The sequence below is a fragment of the Aplidium turbinatum genome, chromosome 4 (genome assembly GCF_918807975.1).
Source record: "Aplidium turbinatum chromosome 4, kaAplTurb1.1, whole genome shotgun sequence".
NCBI lineage: Eukaryota > Metazoa > Chordata > Ascidiacea > Aplousobranchia > Polyclinidae > Aplidium > Aplidium turbinatum.
This window is the reverse complement of record NC_137475.1, coordinates 39,576,474-39,597,408: the sequence shown is the minus strand read 5'-3', so window position 1 is coordinate 39,597,408 and position 20,935 is coordinate 39,576,474. Positions and strand designations below refer to the sequence as shown.

Genomic DNA, 20,935 nt, shown 5'->3' with positions numbered 1-20,935 from the left:
TCATGTTCGGCAACTTGAATAATTTATTGATAAAGCTTTCGCCGACGCAAACCTGGACAAACAGCAAATAAATGCCGAACACGCGCATTAAAACAACATTTTGTGTGAAAAGCATTGCTGGATAAAGCAGCTTCACTCACTGAAGCCATGACTAACAACAAATAAATGCACGCGCATTAACAAAACAACACATTTTTCTGTTCAATATAACATTTTGTGTGAAAAGCATTGCCCTGCCTGCCAAGCTAATACAATCTGCAGACTTTACTACGAATAGCACCTAAATGAACGGGCGTCACAGTGCTCCGCACCTAAATATCCTGACGCCACAGTGTGCGCGCCTATTTGACGGGCGCCTATTTGACGGGCGCCTAACTGTCTGCGCCTAAAAGACTTGCTCCCACTACCACAGCGAACCCGCTTACGTTGTCGTCTCCGAACGTTTATCTATTGAACTACAAGTTCAGTTGAACAGTGTGGTCGAACTACATCAGACATCTCACTGAGATGACAAATTATATTACTGCAGTGTATATCAATGAGTTTCAGCGTGGTATATAGGCTTTGACTATATATTAACATGACCAAACAGATCCAGCAATGATGCCCAAGACAAAACAAATATTATTGTAAACCCTACTACATATGCGCTTCTTTTTTTCACAGGTAAATTATTTTTTTAATTTTGAGTAATTAACGTCCTGTTAACACAGCACAGATGCGGCTTCTATTATGATAGCGGTTGCAGCGGATGTCTGGAAAAACATAAAATCGCGATGACTGAAGACAGTATGCAAAGCCGTCAGCATAACCACACTATGCCCAAGGTTTTGAAGCAGCAAGTTGTCTCAGCAGACGACTGCGTAATATCTTCATCTAGTACTCGCACGCGCTCTCACAGGCATACAACATCGTAAGTTTTGTTGATTTTAACCTAAACTTATTATTCTTATCAAAAGGTTTATGACTGTTTGTTTCAATTTTACTTTAACCCTTTAAGGGACAATGGTACATATGTGTACCATACCGTTTTATAAAAAAAAAAATAAAAAAAAAAAAAATCTTAAAATCAATTTAAGTCGCCATTTTAAACTACAAAACATGTTTATTTGGAAGAAAGCTTTCTTAGAAATATTATGTCCCTTAAAGGGTTAAAGTCCAATTTTTGTAAAAAGGTCACTTTCTTCAACCACAGACATATACAACCAAGCAACTACACGGCATTTAACATCATCCATTAAAATTGAACATAAACTACAAGCTACAAACGTTTTCGGCCATACACACGTTAGCCCTTATCAAGTAACAAAAAAATAACTGCTTATCATATCTACAATGAAAATGAATAACTGATCTAAACACTGAATTGAAAAACGAAATGCATAGAATGAAACGGCAGAGCATTCTTTTCCTTTGCTCTGCCGTTTCATTTCATGCATTTCGTTTTCAATTCAGTGTTTAGATCAGTTATTCATTTTCATTGTAGATATGATAAGCAGTTATTTTTTTGTTACTTGATAAGGGCTAACCTGTGTATGGCCGAAAACGTTTGTAGCTTATAGTTTATGTTCAATTTTAATGGATTATGCAGTGTTGTACGCGTCATTGAAATATATTGACGGCGTCAGCGTCAGCGCGAATTGCCTAAAAACTTGACGGCGTAAAGTACTGCGTAAGCTCTTAAAGAAATTGACGGCGTCAGCGCTAATTTCTAGCGCTATTTTTTGCCAGCGTCTTATAAAACGGAAATAGCTCAACCATGTTTAGGCTAACAATAGCTATGAATAAAGAGCAGGTAGGCCTATTATGTTTTGAGAATGTATTGTAATTAGCTGCTTAGCTTATTAGTAGGGCCATTTTAATTTGACTTAACCTAAAAAAAAAAAATTGTTGACATTATTTTTATCAAATTTTGACTTTATTTTGACCTAACGAAATTGCTTATTTACAGAGGGTACAGTTCTTTCTTGAATTGATACCACTTACCAAAACATAATATTTTGTCGATTTCAGACCCCAACGTAATACTTTGTCGAAAAGTCAAGGTGTTTTATGGATTATAAAAAGTTCGTTGTGTTTTATAGCGATAGGAAAATCTCCACTAATCTAACTTTTGCTGAAGACAGAAGACGATTTAGCTTGCTTAGGCATTTTTGTATTACAAAATGTCAGTAGGCTATTCCTAAAATCAAAACTGTTGATCTTCGAAAAGACCATATTTGTGAAGAGGGAGTGTTTTATAAAAATTATATAACGACGTAACAATGAATAAACAAAGGACAATTTGCGATAAAAGTTACTGCCGATCCGTGGTCATTGTGACATATTTCCTGCTTTTATGGGTTAATATGGTTTAATTGTGTCGCAGTTCCTGATTTGCAATGCTTCCACGAGGATTTTGACAAAAATTACTCTCTAGAAACACAGAATTAAGTTTGTTAAAAGCCATAATTTGACAAATTTCTACTTTATTATCAAATTTGACTTTATTTTGACCTATAAACTTCTTAGAAACAGTCCCTTAGGTGCTGAAAACAACTTTATTCTTTGATTTGTGGATAAACGTGGTCATTAAAAAATTTTGACTTTTGCGGGCCCTGTTTATTAGTTATTTCCTTGCAGAAAAACAAGCATTTCAAAACGTTTGTCTGACAATCTGCTGCGTTTGGGACGCATATTGTCCTTTCCAAGTGAAAACATGCGTTCCATAGCAGCGCTGGTTGGTATTGGTGTGTTGTATTTCAAAAACAAGTTGAAAACGTTTAGGCTACTCGGAAAGGTATCACTGTTCCAAGCGTGCTGTGATAGTTTAGCATGTATAAATATTTTAACGAGGTCCACTGCACCAATATCGCTCTTTTCAGGGGCATAGAGCTCTTGAAATAAAGTATCTTCAACCTCCGCGATGCCATTCATGGATTTTTTGCTTTCTGTCTCTGATCCCTCGTTCTCAATACATGGGTGATCACCATTTGGCGAACTTCTTCCGCGTGTATTCCAGGAGCCATTCCAACCAACGCAAAAGCCGGTAATTCGGTTGAGTCGCGTTGGCCAGAATACATTGTGAAACTCTTATTGTGTAACAAGATTTTCCATGAAAAAAAATGACGCATAGCGCTTGACGCTTAAAATCGGCAAAATAGTTGACGGCGCTATCACTTCCGTCAACTGAAAAATAAATTGACGGCGCTAGCCTCAGCGTCAACGTACAACACTGGGATTATGTTAAATGCCGTGTGGTTGCTTGGTTGCATTATTATGTCTGTACTTTTAAAGTCATCTGCTAACGTGGTTTACCGACTGTAGTTGATAGTCCAAAAAATAGTTAATGTTTTCCGTGTAGGCTACTCTCCTCATTAACAAAGTTTATGGTTAATCACATGACGAATATGATTTAATTAAGTTTTCGAATTGATCTTCAAACAAAAGGAAATAGCTGAAGAGATGCACATGATCTTTTTAATTGTTGTAGGCAGCTGAAATTAGCATGCAAGGCAATTATTATGCAATATGTTAATTGGCGTATATTACTATGTACCGTAGTTCCTTCTTGGCACCAGCATTCTCCAATCAGAGTATACCAATTACATTTCAAGCAAAGTATCTTTTTCAACGTAGGCCTACTCTACTCCATTTCTCTGATATTATCAATTTCAGCGCTTTCGGTGTTCTTTATAATAATACTGTACTGCTGATTCTAAGAATACCCTAATTACCCTATTTACCCACGCAGCTAAGATTCACACTTTGGTTTCATCTGGTGATGTTGCGAGTGCGACAACTTAGATAACTCTTCTTGACTGACACAAAAATACAAAAGCAATCTTCCATCTACGCTTATGCTACATTTCTAGAGTCTACACACTGCACATTAAGAAACAGCGCAACCAGCGCACCGGACGGATTATAGCAGAGAACTTACAGACACAGTGTAACCTACGATACGATTTGATAGTTTCACATCTTTACTTTAAAACATTGTATGCTTGATCAGTTGGACGCCACAATCAGACCTTGAAGAATCTCTGGTCGCACGTGATCGGGCATCTACAGTAGCACCAATATTACCACCCAAGCAACATAGACGTTCTACTGCGGTAAGCTTAAAGATTATTTTCGAGTTCTCATTTCCTTTCTAGCAGGCAAACTGTCTGCTTGAGCAGTTAATCAATTTATACCACTACAGTATCATAGCCGATGCGGCTTTTGATGAACTAGATGCTCGGTTTGTATTTTTTCCAGCGTTCTCCATGTCGTGCAGTATCCCAAAGTGTTCTTGGTTGGCTGATAGATTTATTTTGTTAAGAATTAGATACAAATATCATTCGTTATCTGTCAGAAGCGCGGCGTCTCCCGAGAAGGCGACCGCTTAGACCAGACATGTGCAACCAGTGGCCGCGGGCCGCAATGCGCGGAATGGCCCGTTTCGGTGAGTCCGATCCCTTAACGGGGGATTTTTTCAATTTTTTTTTTTTAATTATTGGGTACCGTAGCCTAATTATTATTGCCGTTTTAGGGTTCGGGGTTAGGATTAGGGGTTAGAAACTCACCGAATCGGACTCACCGAATAGTAGCAGACCCGCACTACAGCCGCCAGGTTGTTCCGAGCGGCCCGCGTGGTGCTCAGCAAAATCTTAGAAGTTCATACTAGCCATTACTATTTGATGCAGTTTACATCAAAGCAATGAAAATTTTCGCACGCTGTGCACAAAAATATTGTGCTTTGTGATGCAAGAATGCTGCGTTGCATAATTTCGCAATGGCCTTGTACACTGTACAGTGCTGTAGTTGATACTTGATGGAGTTGTTAGTGCAACATAGATAGGCCTAGTCTACTGTTGAAAACGATTTGGTGAACTTCTATAAAAACTATGTTAGGAGGAAGCATCAGAATCTTGTCGACCATGCCTTAAAAACCATTTCTCTTTTTGGAAGCACATATTGCTGCGAGCAATTTTTCTCTAAGATGAAATATTGCAAAGGAAAGCAAAGAGGCCAACTATCGGACCAACATTTGAAGTCAACTTGCTTGTAGTTCTGTGAAAGCAAATATTCCAAAAGTTTGCAAAGATCTGCAACAGCAAAAATCACATTAATCTGTGATTAAATACGCTTGACTGAATTTAGTTTCCTCATCTTCCATCGACAATTATTCACAGTTTTTCAATAAACTGTCGCACAAGTGTGTCGTGGACTGCATTAAATCTATTTCTTAACTACATAAACTACTTTCATAGGAAAGTACTGTACCTGGAACTGATGTACCTGGAACAAACTCTTGCATTTGTGATATGATCAGTATTATAAATGAAAACCGGAGCATTCTTCTATAAAATCACATTTCAGCTGCTTTAATCAATTTATAGAAATAATTAAAATTATTTAATAAAAATCCAAACCGGCCCTGAAAGCAGTGCACCATTGGCTTTAAGCGTCAAGTCAGTTAAAACTGATTTTAAATACACAATCTTGAAAACAACTTGATTTCCGCTGAAACTAGCTTCTCAAAATGGGAATCCTGTTATATTCCAGTGAAATCCTTTCAAGAAAAAACTCTGCCACTGCATTTGAAACCTCGAACCAACCAGAAGCTACGTTCAACCAATCAGAACATGTTATAAGAGCCTACCGTCCAATTGTGACCCTTCTAGCACTCAGCCAGAAAGTTAATCCTTGTTTTTGGAGATATATTTGGTAGTTACAAAAGAAAAAAGAGTATCCTAATGGTAGGGGTGGTAATCGAACCCATGTCATGGAAATGACTACTTTCTAGCTCTAATCCCTACTAAGCCAACCAGCTGACAGAGAATACATCACTTAATTTGCTTTGTATCATCTTCTTTTCTCCCTTTTTCACGTCACGGAAAATGTAGTTTATGATTAATTCGAGGTTTCAGATGCAATTGCAGAATTTTTTCTTGTTGAAGTGGCTACCTTTACTTGAATATTGGAAACTGAAAGTGGTTTAACTGGAACTTCACGCAAACTAATTGCAATGTTTGAATATTACATCCAACCTCATCACCATCCATTTGTCTCTTATTTAGTAGATGACAACGCCTGGCGTTTGTCCCCGATAGAAAGGGTCCGACGGTTATTGCAGCACTGGCGGACCTCATTCAAACTCATGTAAAAAATCGTGTAATAAAGACATTTTGGTAAAAGGCGCTCTTCGTTTCGTAGAGATAGCATAGCGTGTCCCAGCAGAGGTCTGGTCTTCTGAAATGGATGAAATAGCCAACTGACTACGTACTACTTTTTTGTTTTTAACGTCAAGGAAAGCTATGCTGACCCAGTTTTACACATTTTATGTTGAAAGATATGTGTGTATACCTTCCAGTAACGTTTTACAATGCCAAACATAACAAAAAAGAATTCATGCAAGAAAAATTATTGAAGTCCCCATTATTGTAACCTAAACCGCAATATTAAAAAAAAAACGAAACAGTACATAAACTAAATTTATTAAAAACGTGTTTTTTTCAAAGTTATATTGTTATTTCAGGCAGTTCGGCCACGGCAAGACATTGCTAAAACGCGTTCTTTGGAAACTGGTGGTTATCAAACATTTCCCACTGGTTATGATGGCGGTTCAAGAGAAAGTAAGTTTGCTGTCTGCGTAATCGAATGTTTGGAATTTATACTACTGGCTTTGATGGGTCTGCTACTATTCGGTGAGTCCGATTCGGTGAGTCTGATTTGGTGAGTTCCTAACTTCTAACCCCTAACCCAACCCCCTAACCCTAAAACGGCATTGATAATTAGGCTACGGTACCCGATAATTAAAAAAAAAAAATTGAAAAAATCCCCCGTTAAGGGATCGGACTCACCGAATCGGACTCACCGAAACGGGCCATTCCGGGCTTTGATAGGCTATAAGCCTATAACTAATAAATGGTTCATATCGCAGTAAAAAAATAATTCATATGCAGAACAGAATTATATTTCCAAAAAGTATGCAACTGACCAAGTAAATTATTTGATACCATTTTACAATGTGCCACGAGATTTCTGTGTTACTTGTAACCTAGGTCCTTAGTGATGCTTTCCGCATTTAACGTGGGGTTTGCAAATAAGATGCTCATTTGTTTCAATATCTAGTAACAATTAGGATCAAAATGGTTGAAACGCCTGGTCAACGTAATCAAAAAATAGACCGCAAAACGTAGATACTAAACTCATTTTCAGCAAACGTTCTAAAAAGTAAATTAACCATTTTGTTGAAAACCAGAAAAGTATAATAGCAACTGTGAAAGAGATTTACAGGAATATTATACCTTTGTGTAGCGCCCAGCTTTTGTCTTAAATATAATGCTTTCTTTCTGCAGGTGCATATATCACTGTGAATGACGTAGCCACTTTGCCAACGAGAAGTCAAACGACAAGAATTCGAACACAGCCTCAAGCAATGATGGCTGGCATGCGCCCTGTATCAAACAGGCAAACGGTAAAAGTTAACGTAAAACCTCACCCGCGAATACAGAGAAGCGATGATAATCAGCAATATCACTCAGACCATCGTCAACCAAGTGGAATACATCCATCATCACCCACAATGCTGATACCCGGGGACACTAGGAACCTTACGGAAATGAAACAATTTCGTCCAGTATCCCCAGCACTTCAAATCGGCTCAAGGTCACCGATGTCAACAAGTCCAGAATTTGGAACAAACTTAAGGAATTCTCATGCATCCTCCCATAGAGCACTGTCCTCTTCCACAGTGGAACCGCAAGGTAAGGATCACTGGGTCAGGCTTGAATTGACACCTCAGTAGATTTATAACCACCTACATAAATTTTATTAAGGCAAGGTACAACCGAGAGACAACAGCTATATCTGGCGAAAAGCACAACAGAACAGTATTTTATCAGAAAAGTTTAATAGTTAAAAGCTCACAAGAGGAAGTAAGCTAGGTAGAAACTTTGTGGTTGTAATTCAGCTAAGTACTACTAATATCTTCGAGTTTGGTCATGAATATGCAAGCAGTCAGATAACAAACCACAAAAAATAGCATTCTAAGAACGAGAATGAACATTTTTGCATACAATCATACAATGAAAATGAAGGAGTGTACCAGTAAACAGTGATACCAGTGATCGAAACATTGGTCATTGTCCGCACTTAATAATGTCTTTTTAGACATTTTCTTTAAGCAAATAAAAAAAGAGTTAAAAGTCATGTAAATTTCAATGTGTGTGAAGCTACATGTCCTTGAGAGGTAAATGACATTTTTAAATTCACAATCATGCCAGTCGTTGCATTTTACACAAGCAATGTTGATTGGAACGATAGAGAGCTCCACATCGCTTTTTCACAATGTTAATGTGTTAAATTTCAACTTTTACCGATATCATACGTATGGGAAATACTACTAACTGCATCCATTTATTAGTCGTTACAGCATAAATCATGCGAACTTCAAATGCCAAAAAGTCGTTTGTGCTTTTAGTTATACTATGAAGACAATTCATCGGCTTTTTTCAAATTATTTCCAAATGCTTTACAGCACCAGATCTTCAGCCTATGACTGCAATATACGGTGCTGCACAAGGAAGGGGCTCAAACTTAGTAATGGACTTCAACAGAATACGTGCAAAACTAACAAATCTATACAAAAAAATAGCAGACACGCCTGAAAACTCAGCGTTAATGTTGGATTTAAAAACGCACTTAAGGTAAGTTGGAACAGTTAAGAGTAAAATGCGAAAGTTCGTCTTTTAAACGACACAATGTGTTAACAACAAGTTACCACTCTTTTAAGACTAATGGAGCATGAGACAGCCGGCGATGTACTCCAAAGCGTTTATTCTGCTTTGGCACCTCCTTCCGAAAGCAGCGGAATAGAAAGCGAGATGCTGTACGTCGTTGACTTTCGTCGATTCCGTGACAAATCCAATCTTCGACAAAAAATTATCCAAATGTTTGCTAAACCTGGCCCACGTAAGTACGAAGTTTAAATTTGCTGTTTTGCAAATGAGTGATTAAAACAGGCAAAGTTAAACACAACCGGACGTGATTCATTATTTTATGGTACTGCATAAAATATTTATATACAGCTTCTATCAGCTACGCTCAAGTGGACGCAAAGATGGATTACATTATCACAGAATTTTCTGCAAGAGTGGAAACACTGCGTTCAACAAGAAGTGAATTCATTGAAAGTCCTGCCCATGCAAGAGACATCTTACAAGGTGGAACTATTAATGAAAAACTAATAAAAAAGTGCAAGCAAGATATTATGCAGACATATCACACATAAAAACTTCCTAACTGCATAACTTTACAGAAGTTTTGTTTTAAACAAAATAATGCTGTTTACCAGGCATACAATAGTAGCTTTTGTTACGTAGCATACATACCTCACACAATTCCGCGTGCAGTAACATTTCCACTCATTTATTGAAATATTGCCTTACAATAACCGTGCACTAATGTACCAGGAATACCTGACCCAGAGGGCTTGGTGAAAGCTTTACGAGAGAACCAACTGTGGATAAGATGGGGAACATCTACAAACCTCCCCCCTCTTTCCCACCTCTACATGCACAAGCAACCCCCATCCTATGAAGTAAATGTCTACAGTAGCATTTTTAACAAGGGTTTGTAAGTTTGGTGATATTACCAAATTTACCAACAGTTTGTAATCTTCCAAAAACGTATGGTAAATTTACCCTCTGACGAATGTCCAAATTCTGATCTGAGAATACGTGATAAAAGTAAATATATCTTTAAACTCCAATAAGAGGAAAACAAGAAGAAGTGTAAACCCTTTGCCCTACCGATTTTGAAACGTTTTCTATAACAAAAAAAATCAGCTTGGCAACACATTTAAGAACATGTATATTATGTAGGAATATAAATAAACAATCTATATCTAGGTAAGAAAAGCGGTAACAATATCGTTCATTGCTGAAAGACAAAAAGCAATGCACGATACATTTAAATCTGTCAAAGATCCTAAAGTTTTATGTCCACCAATATACAGCCGACTAAAAAGTGGAACTTCAGGTCAAACATTGTGGCAGGTAAGAATGAAAATACATCGTAACAAACTAAAACATTACAATTTTCACCTCAATTTAGCATTACACGACCCATCCCATATAACAACATAACAACTTTAAGCTATAACATAAACGATTAGGAAAACTATTTATTTTTGTAAATAATCTTATACGTTCAAATATCCTTGCTTACATTTTCTAGCTTAAGAAACTAAAACGTTTTCTACTACATCCATTTTTATTGTTCCTCTTCGAATTTTATAATCTCGCGTTTGAAGTTGTTTTGTACTATTTAGTTAAGGGACATTGCTTACAGTTTTAGCATAGACACATCTTATTTCTGTCATTTTTTCTTCAGATGTATTTAAATGATTTCGTTCCTGATGGTTGCACTATACTGCGCCGAAAAAGTTTACGCGAAAAAGTACAGGTACAACGTTTTCGGCGCAGTATAGTGCAACCATCAGGAAATAACTCATTTAAATATCATTTAAAAATCAGGGTCTGCTACTATTCAGTGAGTCCGATTCGGTGAGTCCGATTCGGTGAGTTCCTAACCTCTAACTCTAACCCCTAACCCTAAAACGGCAATGATAATTAGGCTACGGTACCCGATAATTTAAAAAAAAAATGAAAAAATCACCGAATAGAGTTCGGACTCACCAAATCGGACTCACCGAATCGGACTCACCGAAACGGGCCATTCCGTAAAAATCATAAGTTTTTCGCTGTGTGTCTAAACAAGCATGTGAAATCCATTGGTGCTACTTAGTTTTATATGTTTGTTTTGACCTTGTAGGTGACGGAATACAATGAAAATAATGGAAAATTTGAAAATCAAACGTGTCAGCTTCCATCTTGGCTTGACGAAGAACAAAGTGCGAAGGGGCTTTTAAAATCTTCTCACAGGTTCATTCAGTTTACGTTGAAGTCACGTTCACGTTAAAGTCACGTTCATTCAGTTTACGTTAAAGTCAGTAAACCAGTAAGCTTCCAACTTGCGAACGGGAAAATGATAATTGGTCACTGAAGACAAATGTTTCAACAATAAATATCTCATCAAACGTTGGTGACTTCAAAATATGACAGCAAGTTTGAACACATTCCATACTGAAGTTATAGAACTTTTTCACGTGGTATAAGCAATTAAGCATTGGAAAAACGGTGTCCAATGTTTTCTTCGTAAACAGTTCTTCGTAAAACAATTCTTCCCAAAGCATTCTTCGTGCATGCAATTGAGATTTGATGTATACGAAGACATGCTTTACGAAGAATTATTTTACGGATTTCATTTCACCAACAACTGTTTACGAACAACTGTTTTATGAACAACTGTTTACGAAGAATTGTTTTACGAACAATTTGCCACTAACCGGAAAAACAAATCATTAATTCATTCCACATAAACATTTGCAGGTAAACGCATGCCACAACAGTACAAGGCGCAAAATTAGAGATTAATAGTTAGTCCATGCATGTCGTAATAAAATAAGTTAAGAAGTATTGTAGTGACTAACAATGGATTAATTCTTTGCAACAGAACTGCATTTGATGCTGACGAACACCCGTACGCTTTGTACAGCGTGTACGTCATTATAATTAAGGACTTCACGCTTGCTCAAGATGAAAGCTTGAGAAAAGGAGAGCGTGAATACTCAAAATCGACGCCAACAAAATGTCAGGTAATAAATTTGAATTATATACATTATCATACATAAAAATCATACGCTATTGCACTGAAAATGAAGACAGTTTGGATTTCGAAACGTTTGCTGAACATGAGTTTAGTATCTACATTTTGGGCTTATTAGTTTTTGGGTCACATGTAGTATAAGAATACATCCATCTTGGGTTATACTTATTTATGTAGAATGTTATTCACTGAATACAACATGTGCATTATAAATACGACATTACATTCTCATTTACCAAAAGACAATTAGACATCTGTCAAAAGGAAACTGATGAAAGTTGTTGTTTTATGACTTTAAAGAACGTAGGATGTTGAATATATCGTATCTCTATCACATATAACATTATGCCATGGTATTTTCTCGCAAATTATAAAAAAATGCTATGCCAAAAAATCAGTGGCACGTTTTTTTAATTTTGACAATCTTCCAAGTATCCAAACTGATATGTGCTACTGCTAACAAAACATTAATGTTTGAGATAGAGTTGAAGCAGTGATTCATATAATTCCAATTTCATGAGGAACTTACTTGATCACACCTCACGTATGTGACACTGAAATAACTAATCTAAGAATTGAGAAATCGACACCAATACAAAAAACTGTTGAAAAAAGACTTCTAACAACCAAGATTTGCTTTTTATTGCTGTGGACTCTTTCTTATTTATCACAGTATTACGTCGGCTCCTCGAGCACCGGGGTACTGTATCGTTTCACTGAAGTAGAAAATAGCCACTGTAGTCGAGCTTTCAAAGTTCTACGTGAAGCGTCAACACTAAAGCATTACCGTTGCTATGAGGGATGTGATCTCGTTGAGGTAACACTAGTATATAATAAGTATTTTACGTCCAATTTGTACTAATGGCATACAAACCAACCTTTCATTTTTGATACTAAGCTGTATATATAGCCTATAATATACACTGTAAGCTATTATCCAGTGGAAAAGCTTACGATCAACAACACAACTGGGGTAAAAAACGTAATCAACAAGGCAACCATCTCACCAAAATCTGCTTATCAACCCAGCAAAGCTTTTTTTACTTAAAAATATATATGGAATGGTGATTTCACACATTGCGTGTCAGGTCAGTAACTTTGGATGCTTGAAATGAGCCCCAAAATATTGCATGACGACACTATCTTTTGCAGGCATGCTTAGCATTGTCATGGGCAAGGAGGCAGCCGAGAGCAGTTTTCGTTCTAAATTCTTTCCTACCACGAAACATGACCAGTCTAACTTTGGAATTGAAACAACCATTCAATGAAAAAATGCTCGCTTTGCAAAGTGGTCTCATCAGTGGTAAAAAGACAGGACCACTGTGCGACATGCGCTATGGAATGAATGGAACTTCAACAATCCAAGACAATGAAGAAGAAATATAAGATTTTAATCATGCTTAAATGAATAAACACAACTATTTCATCAAAACGTTTTCAGAATAATGCAATAGCCTTGCAAATAATTTTGTACTTTTCAATTCTCAAGCAATAAAATCAATGTGTAAAATATGCAAGTGACATTACTGTACCATATTATTTTACAATTAGATCTTTTATGTGCAATTGAAACATAAAAACTGGAAAAATTTTGAAAATAAAATTTCAAAGGATTATAATCTAACTTTGGATTTCAGAGGATTGTTCTGGAAGCTTTATGCATGCTTTTGACAAAAAACTTGAGACCATCTCGTTGTTTAGAAATTTGTTACTTTCACACAAAAAGATTTCTAAAAAAGCATCGTCTTAAACTGACTTGCAAAACAGATAAAGAAAATAAAAAATTTTGTCTGAAGTCTGGTCTCTTTGCATCGAAAATGCCAACTCAATGATCGAATTTGTTTTCATTATGACTATGCAGAGACAATTGGTGCACAAATACCGTATACAATACATGTAACAAAATTGCGCAGTTGTGATTCAAATCTGAATAGCAACTGATATGAATAAAAAGTTTAAGGATAGTTCAATGACTGATCTCTAATGGTGGTTTAGTCTCTGCGGCATGAATTATTGGGTCTGCTACTATTTGGTGAGTCCGACTCGGTAAGTCCGATTCGGTGAGTCCGATTCGGTGAGTTCCTAACCTCTAACCCTTAACCTTTACCTCTAACCCTAAAACGGCAATAATAATTAGGCTACGGTACCCGATAACTTAAAAAAAAATTGAAAAAATCCCCCGTTAAGGGATCGGACTTACCGAATCGGACTCACCGAATTGGACTCACCGAAACGGGCCATTCCAGAATTATTAGGACAAAATTAATGAGAGCTACAGTAACAACAGGTTGAAAAGTACTAAAGACTTGCGTTGTGAAAGGTCGTCACAAGGACTTGTGTTGCGAAAGGTATGGCGTAATCAATTATGCCAACTTGAGTTATTATATCGAAAATAGCCAGTACAGTAGATCTTGGTCTGGAAGTCTTAATATGTTTAAAAAAAAATCAAACATACCGATACCTGATTTTCAAGTTTTACAAAAAGTAATGCGTTATGAGTTTATGGTCACTCACAAACCAAATCAATGGCATCAAGTATCATACGACAATTTCTTTCACAGGCTTACGATTATAGTGGGTACAAAACTGAATTTAGATGATGATGAAGATTGTAGAAAAATGAAAAAAATGGTGAAATATCTTGAAATAGTCAGAGATTTTAATGTTGTTGTACCTCAAAATGTGTACAGTATCAGATTTCATTATTTTTTTGGAAAACAATACTATAAAACAATGAAAAAAGAGAAAAACATAATATTTTCACCTGTTTCCTCAAGTACTGCAGGTTCAATATCTTTTTCTTCATCTTCTTCCCACCAATTGACACCTAGATCATCTGCCATCTGATGCCAAGTAAGCAAATACCGACTATGAATATATGCAATTGCAATAGTTTGCTACTTCAACCTTTAGAACACATAATGAAAGTCATAATTATTCAGTATTCACTGTAACAACAACACTAGACAAAAATTTAGGGGATATTACTTGTATATATATATATATATAAGTAATGAAATACAAGAAGTGCATCAAATTTCATACACCGCAGTAAAATTTATTATTGCCTGCCGGAAACTACAGATAAGTACTGAATGTTATCTGACAAGAAATGTGGGCTACGTTTATAAATAGTCTTATGCACAGTGCTTTTATTCAGCTATGATGCAAGCAATAAAAACATCAATGTTTGTCTGTGTACAAAGTAGAATAGCCTACCAAAGTTAAAGTGCCCTCAGTCACTAGGTCAAAATGTTTAAAGCAAAGGTTCTCAACCATGAGCAATTCTACAACAAAAAGTTTGGTCACATATCCAAAATCTGATTCGAAAAGTCTGATTAGTCTAAATTTTGGTTTAGACATGTCGGCAAGGAGGAAACAACATATATACAAAACAAATTTAAAACTTTGGGTTTAAAAAGTTCAAGCTGAATAAGTTGTAAAGCATGACAACCTTTGAAAGAGTTTCATAATCACAACTTTTTTAATTTAATATTTTTAAGTGAAAATGTAAAATAAGTAGAAGCAACAAAGTCAGACTTTGTCTCCACTTTGAGATTAAAACAAAATGATTACAACTTTTTATAAACAAAGGTGTGCTTCACATCTTCAAGTGAAAAGTCTGTGTTATGATTCTTTAACTGTCACATTCACTTTATGAATGTTTTCTTGCATCATTTTTCTCTGGTATAGCTTTTCTGATTGTTTTCTCCTCCATACGTCATAGAATGTTTCACCGGCACCGGCTCCAGGAAACTTTATCATTATCCATTCAATGCATCCACCAACAACAAACAGCAATGGAACCAATTTGTAAGGACTATCAGATTTTATTGGATAATAATGCAAAAAGGTTTGCACACATGTTCTGATAAATGTCATCCTACTGCTTTGAAGCTCATATACATATCTAAAAGTAACAAAGAAATGAAATACTGAACATAAAGACAGTTTCCCTACAACACTCGATAAGCAGCCATTAACTTTAAAATGGTATCATAAAGCATAACTTTTTTATGTGATACTAATACTTGACCAAATGACAATATAATCAAGAAAGCATTTGCTTGCTTTTGGGTGTAATTTATTGGAATGGCCCGTTTCGGTGAGTCTGATTCGGTTAGTCCGATTCGATGAGTTCCCTATTCGGCAATTTTTTGAAATTTTTGAAAGGAAATTATTGGGTACTGTAGCCTAATTATCATTATCGTTTTTACATCATTTTAACGTCGCTAAACGTTGAAATCGTGCAGAAAAAAATAAAATGTTTGAACTATTAAATTAAAATTCGTCATGTTTATGTCATTTGTCATATTTATGTCTAAAAGTTAGTACCTTTGAATACGGTAGTTAAAATGATTAGTTTGGATCAACAAATGTGTGGCCTACTATCGGGTATCGTAGCCTAGTTATCCCGACCAGCAAGAATTTGTTCCAAGAACTCAGTTAGCCTAACTGTTCATTTTTACATTGTAGAAACAGAATGAAAAGGCTAACCAAATGTGTGGCCTACAGCTTGGATTAAAAGAAAATTATCGGGTACCGTAGCCCAGTTATCCCAACCAGCAGAAATTGTCGCTTTTACATCGTCTTAACGTTGAAATCGTGTAGAAAAGGGAACTTTTGCTGACTAGGATAAATTTGTTTCAAGAACACAGTTAGCCTAACAGTTCATTTTTACATTGTAGTAACAGAATGAAAAGGCTAACCAAATGTGTGGCCTACAGCTTGAATTGAAAGGAAATTATCATATATTGAATATCTGAATATTGAATAATATATATTCAATCGTTGGATTTGCAGAAGGCGTCGTTGGATTTTCAAAAAATCGCCAAATAGGGAACTCGCCGAATCGGACTAGCCGAATCGGGCTTGCCGAATCAGACTCGCCGAATAGTACCGTAGCAGACCTGTAATTCATAGCTCAATCGCTTGTGTAGTGCATACTAGCATAAGATTGTTCCACTCTAAACATGCACATTGCACAAACGGGGTGGCATCATCTGCCATATCTGTGAGTGCGCGAAAGTAGAAAGATTTCCACAATATCTTTCCAAACATGGCCTACCAGAATTGCTTCCCGGCTGCCAAAACAGAAATCGCTTAAAAAATCGCGTTTATAAAAATCCGCTAATTCATATCACATTTTTGCATTCACTTAGAAAAGAACAACGATCTGAAACATATTTGAAGTTGTATTCAAATGCACTGCTTCCTAGGTGTAGAGCTACTCTTCAAGTTAAGGTTTTGATTTCTATGAAAACCCTTCTAGTCGTTCACACCACAGAAACACCAGTAAAGGTAATTTAATTAGCATAACTTATCTAGATGCAGACGTGAAATTGAACTTGGTAATTTAAAGGATTTTTTGTAGCACAACACTCTTGAGCTCAAGGTCGATAACCCGGGATTACAATCTGCACGTTTGACACTTTTTATGGCAGAAGCTATATTTACCATGTATTGTGAATATAGCCTCTAAGGCAATATTCCTCCGTTTACTTAAGCAAGACGATCACCTCAATTATGCACTCAGGCGGGCTGTAAGGTAGCCTAGACTCTACATAATATCTTTTTGAGTAACCATAACACCAAGTGTGAAATGTCAAGTCGCGCATGCTTTAACAAACGTATATGATGATAAAGATGGCAGCATTGAGAAAATGACAAAACTAAAACCCTTAAAGGTAATTACATGACTTGTGATAAAACTATTTTTTACAAATAAGTATTGTTAATTTTTGCAGGCACCAAAATTACTCGTTGAGAATAGATAAAAATAGAGTGCATTAAATCAGTCATTTTTGTATTCTTGGCTAGTAAATAACATGAAAAGAAGTTTGACTTAGTGACCACTACAGTTGTGCAGTAAAGATCATGGGCAAGTTTGTTCGGCGAACATGTCAACCCCTGCCAACGAAAACTTACGGTATTATGAGAAATTCTCAACTTTAGCAAATTTAAAAAATTCTAATAACTAAGCTTGATTATTGATACTGTTACAGCTAGAAGCAGTACAAAAGGGTGCTCCTGTAGTCAATGATTAAGGCAGACGATTCTATAGGAGCACCGGTTATTTGTTTCGCATACTTGTAGAGGCTTTTGACACAGGGTCGGTTATCGTACCGAGATTGACAGAGTCAAGTTTCCGATTGTTTAAGTGTTACCGGTACTGCCAGGGAATTATTCTATCCATTAGATCCCTCTGAATGGAGAGCAGTCTTTAGAATGCTTTGCTCAAGCGCACAGTGCACACCCTGAGACTCAAACCTGAAGCATCTTGAAGTCATGCACTAACCAACTGAGCTATCTGGGCGGACTAAGCAATTGGATCGAATACTCACATTTTTTTTCCTTAGAACTCATGCTTTACCTTCATCTTTGTCGATTTCGATTCTATGATCAGGATCCCGATAGCTCAATTGGTTAGCGCGTCACTTCTGGAACGAAGAAACTTCAAGATCAATAGCGGCGCTGGTTCGACTCTTGGGGTGTGCGCTTGAGCAACGCACGTTAAGGGCTGCTCTCCATTCAGCGGCATCTAATGGATGGAATAATTCCCCGACAACAAACCTTCAACAATCGGAAAACTTCACTCTGTCAATCTCGGTGACCGGGCGACTGCGTCAGTGATTCAAAGCCTCTACAAGTATGCGAAACTGCCAGGATTAAGCTCTCCAAGAAGCTTTCCCAGTCCGAGGATAAAGATTCAATCAATCAATCACCTGGCCGACTTATTTAATGAAAAAAAGACATGTTACAATAATGTTGCCAGATGCCCACAAATACAATATCGATGACAATTTCAAGACATCATTTCTAATTTTAATTTGAATGTCTTGCGGTGAAGGGTGAAGTGAAGAAACTCTTTCTGATGTAGCCTACATACACAGACCACAAGAAGACCACAGATTATCCAAAGGTTTTTTCTCAATCCAACAAGAGCACAGAAACTCCAAAGGTCAGAAACTCCAATCCAATTTTCTTATCTTTCCAAACAAAAATAATTCACAGGCAACCGTCTAAAGATGATCATTTTTTTTTCAAGAAAATAGTTATTGTTGCCACAAACGTTAGGTCAGTAGTTACGCTCCCAACTCAAGATCAAGCAGCGATGGTTCGGCTCTTGGGGTGTGCGCTTGAGCAACGCATTTCAAGAACTGCTCTCCAATCAGTGGCATCTAGTGAATAAAACAGTTCCTCCATAACAACACTTCCACAATTGGAAAAACTTCACTCTGCTAATCTCGGTAACCGGTCCTGCGTCAAAAACCTCTACAACAGGGGTTCGGAAATCCATGGCTCGCGAGCCATATATAGCTCTTTTGATGACACCGACAGCATCTGGCTGGCAGATAAAATAACTCTTCTAAAGTTCAAACGGCGGAAGTTTTATTTTAACTTTTTATTATAATTTAAAGCTGAAAATACGCTCAGAATGTATCAAATTAAATGTAATTTGTCAAAATTTTGTGGGGGAGGCAACCAGACCCCTCGCTATTTTTCTCGTCTTCAGTAAAGACACGGCTTCACTTTTTACAACTCAATAGCTGCCACTATACATGTTAACTGTATCAAGTGTTAAAACCATATATTGGTCTCACGAAAAAAAAATTTTTAAATGTAGCTTTCATGTCTATCTTATTCTTCCCTAAAAAGACTCCCAGCCCCTACTCTGCATTTCTGCAAGTATGCGAAACCACCAGGAATAATCTATCAATAGTTGTGTCAGTCTAAAGATAAAGATTCAAAACCAACCAACCAAATTTTCATACCAGCACACAGTTTTTGTGATCAAGTTTTTACATGCACGATTATTAAGTCGTCAGATTTTCGCGTTTTTTTTTTTTTTTTTTTTATAACTACCACCGTTGCTTTTGCCAAAATCACTGTGTTTCTGCAATTGAATGTTATCACTACAAGTTTTTTTATTTCTCTTAAACTTTTTGTTTGGCAAGTGGCAGCACTGTTTAAAATGGTAACAGGGAACTTCCCTTACCAAAAAGGTAAATTTTTCAAAGGACAACTTTCAATTTTCATTTCTGACTTTCACAACGAAAAAAAACAATATATGACAAACATAGCATAGGTCTAGAAAAAGATAGAAGCGACAAAACGCGGACGTTATAACGTGCATGACACCAAAACAGGACAATCAGTTTAAAACATAGCACGGTCGCAACACCTTAATAAAAAATTTATAAATTTAGAAAAAAGAGAAAAAACAAAAATAGGCTAATGAATTTTTTTTTAACAATTTATATGAGTAAAACAAACAAGACAAAAAGACAGCTGCTATGTTGATCGACCTTGGTGGGTTATCAAAGGTGTTGATGGTTTTGAAGAGAACATTCTTGATGCGTTAGCTCATCACTTTATTCTTGCGATTGAGTGGAAAAGACCTGTCGTTTTTCCACAAAAAAAGTTTTTTTGCAGACTGCGGGGTTCACACTGAGCTTGTCTAGCATTTAGCATATAGCGGGTGGGCGTGTTTTCATGTCTGGCGTGTTTCGGCTTTATGATTTGCGCTGACATGTTCACATTGGTTTCCATAGAAATAAGACGTTAAGCGCGTGGAAGCCATTGAGTGAGTAAGCTTGTTCATATATCCGTTGACAAACTTTCAAAGTTATAACAAAGCCCGACATTGCATTTAAATCCGCTCGGATGCTTCCTCAACAAGAAAACTTGGTATTTTATTTTTGAAAAGTAGCCTATGCAAGACTACTTGCAAATAACAATGAAGTTTTTCTTCTGGCATTGACCTAGGCTACTTTAAAAAAAGTTTGTTTATTGTTCTTTACAAGTAGGCCTACTTCACTTCCTGGCTGATTAACCAACAAAACAAACTGAAGACGGTAGCCTACGGTATTTTTAATAAATTTTTCATGAAACATTCAGATGGTTGGTGCACCCATATTTCGAAGAAGGGATGACCTGGGTCCTGGGAGAACAAAATCTTGTGACATAATGGAGGAATGCTTCCATCGTTACCGTAGTTTAGAATGAGTAGTACTATAGGTACCTTAGATGATCTGCTTTCTTGACAAAACGTGTCAGCTCCGCTTTGTCGCTTCTACCCTTTTTTGGACCTCTGCTATGTTTGCCATATATTAACTTATATGGTCAGAATAAAAACAAATTGCAAGCGCAGGTTACTTTTATTTCAGCGATGTTGGAAAATACAATTGGTTGTAATTCAAGTGGCCCATTTGTGAAATTTCATTTGGAATCT

At 36.6% G+C, this 20,935-nt stretch overlaps 2 protein-coding genes across 3 annotated transcripts in view; one reads left to right on the top strand and one right to left on the bottom strand.

Annotated features, from left to right (window-relative positions):
* Positions 1 to 14,601, bottom strand: part of LOC145769540 (protein CMSS1-like) — a 58,635-nt gene extending 44,034 nt beyond the window's left edge. Inside the window, exon 1 of one of the 2 annotated variants that reach the window (XM_082581189.1) lies at positions 14,465 to 14,601. In XM_082581189.1, coding sequence (XP_082437315.1) covers positions 14,465 to 14,543 — 79 coding nt within the window. In that variant the 5' untranslated portion in view covers positions 14,544 to 14,601. Of the gene's footprint in view, positions 1 to 3,538; positions 3,624 to 14,464 lie in introns of those variants that run through there. The other variant, XM_082581190.1, reaches the window with a different exon arrangement.
* LOC145769539 (uncharacterized) lies at positions 753 to 13,630 on the top strand. The gene is made up of 13 exons (XM_082581188.1): positions 753 to 913; positions 3,995 to 4,097; positions 6,506 to 6,602; positions 7,329 to 7,736; positions 8,510 to 8,678; positions 8,765 to 8,943; positions 9,060 to 9,194; positions 9,444 to 9,571; positions 9,882 to 10,028; positions 10,807 to 10,916; positions 11,548 to 11,689; positions 12,374 to 12,517; positions 12,853 to 13,630. Exons 1-13 carry the CDS (start codon positions 777 to 779, stop codon positions 13,084 to 13,086), a joined length of 2,133 nt encoding a protein of 710 aa, XP_082437314.1. The 5' UTR covers positions 753 to 776; the 3' UTR covers positions 13,087 to 13,630.
* Positions 14,602 to 20,935: the final 6,334 nt, after the last annotated feature.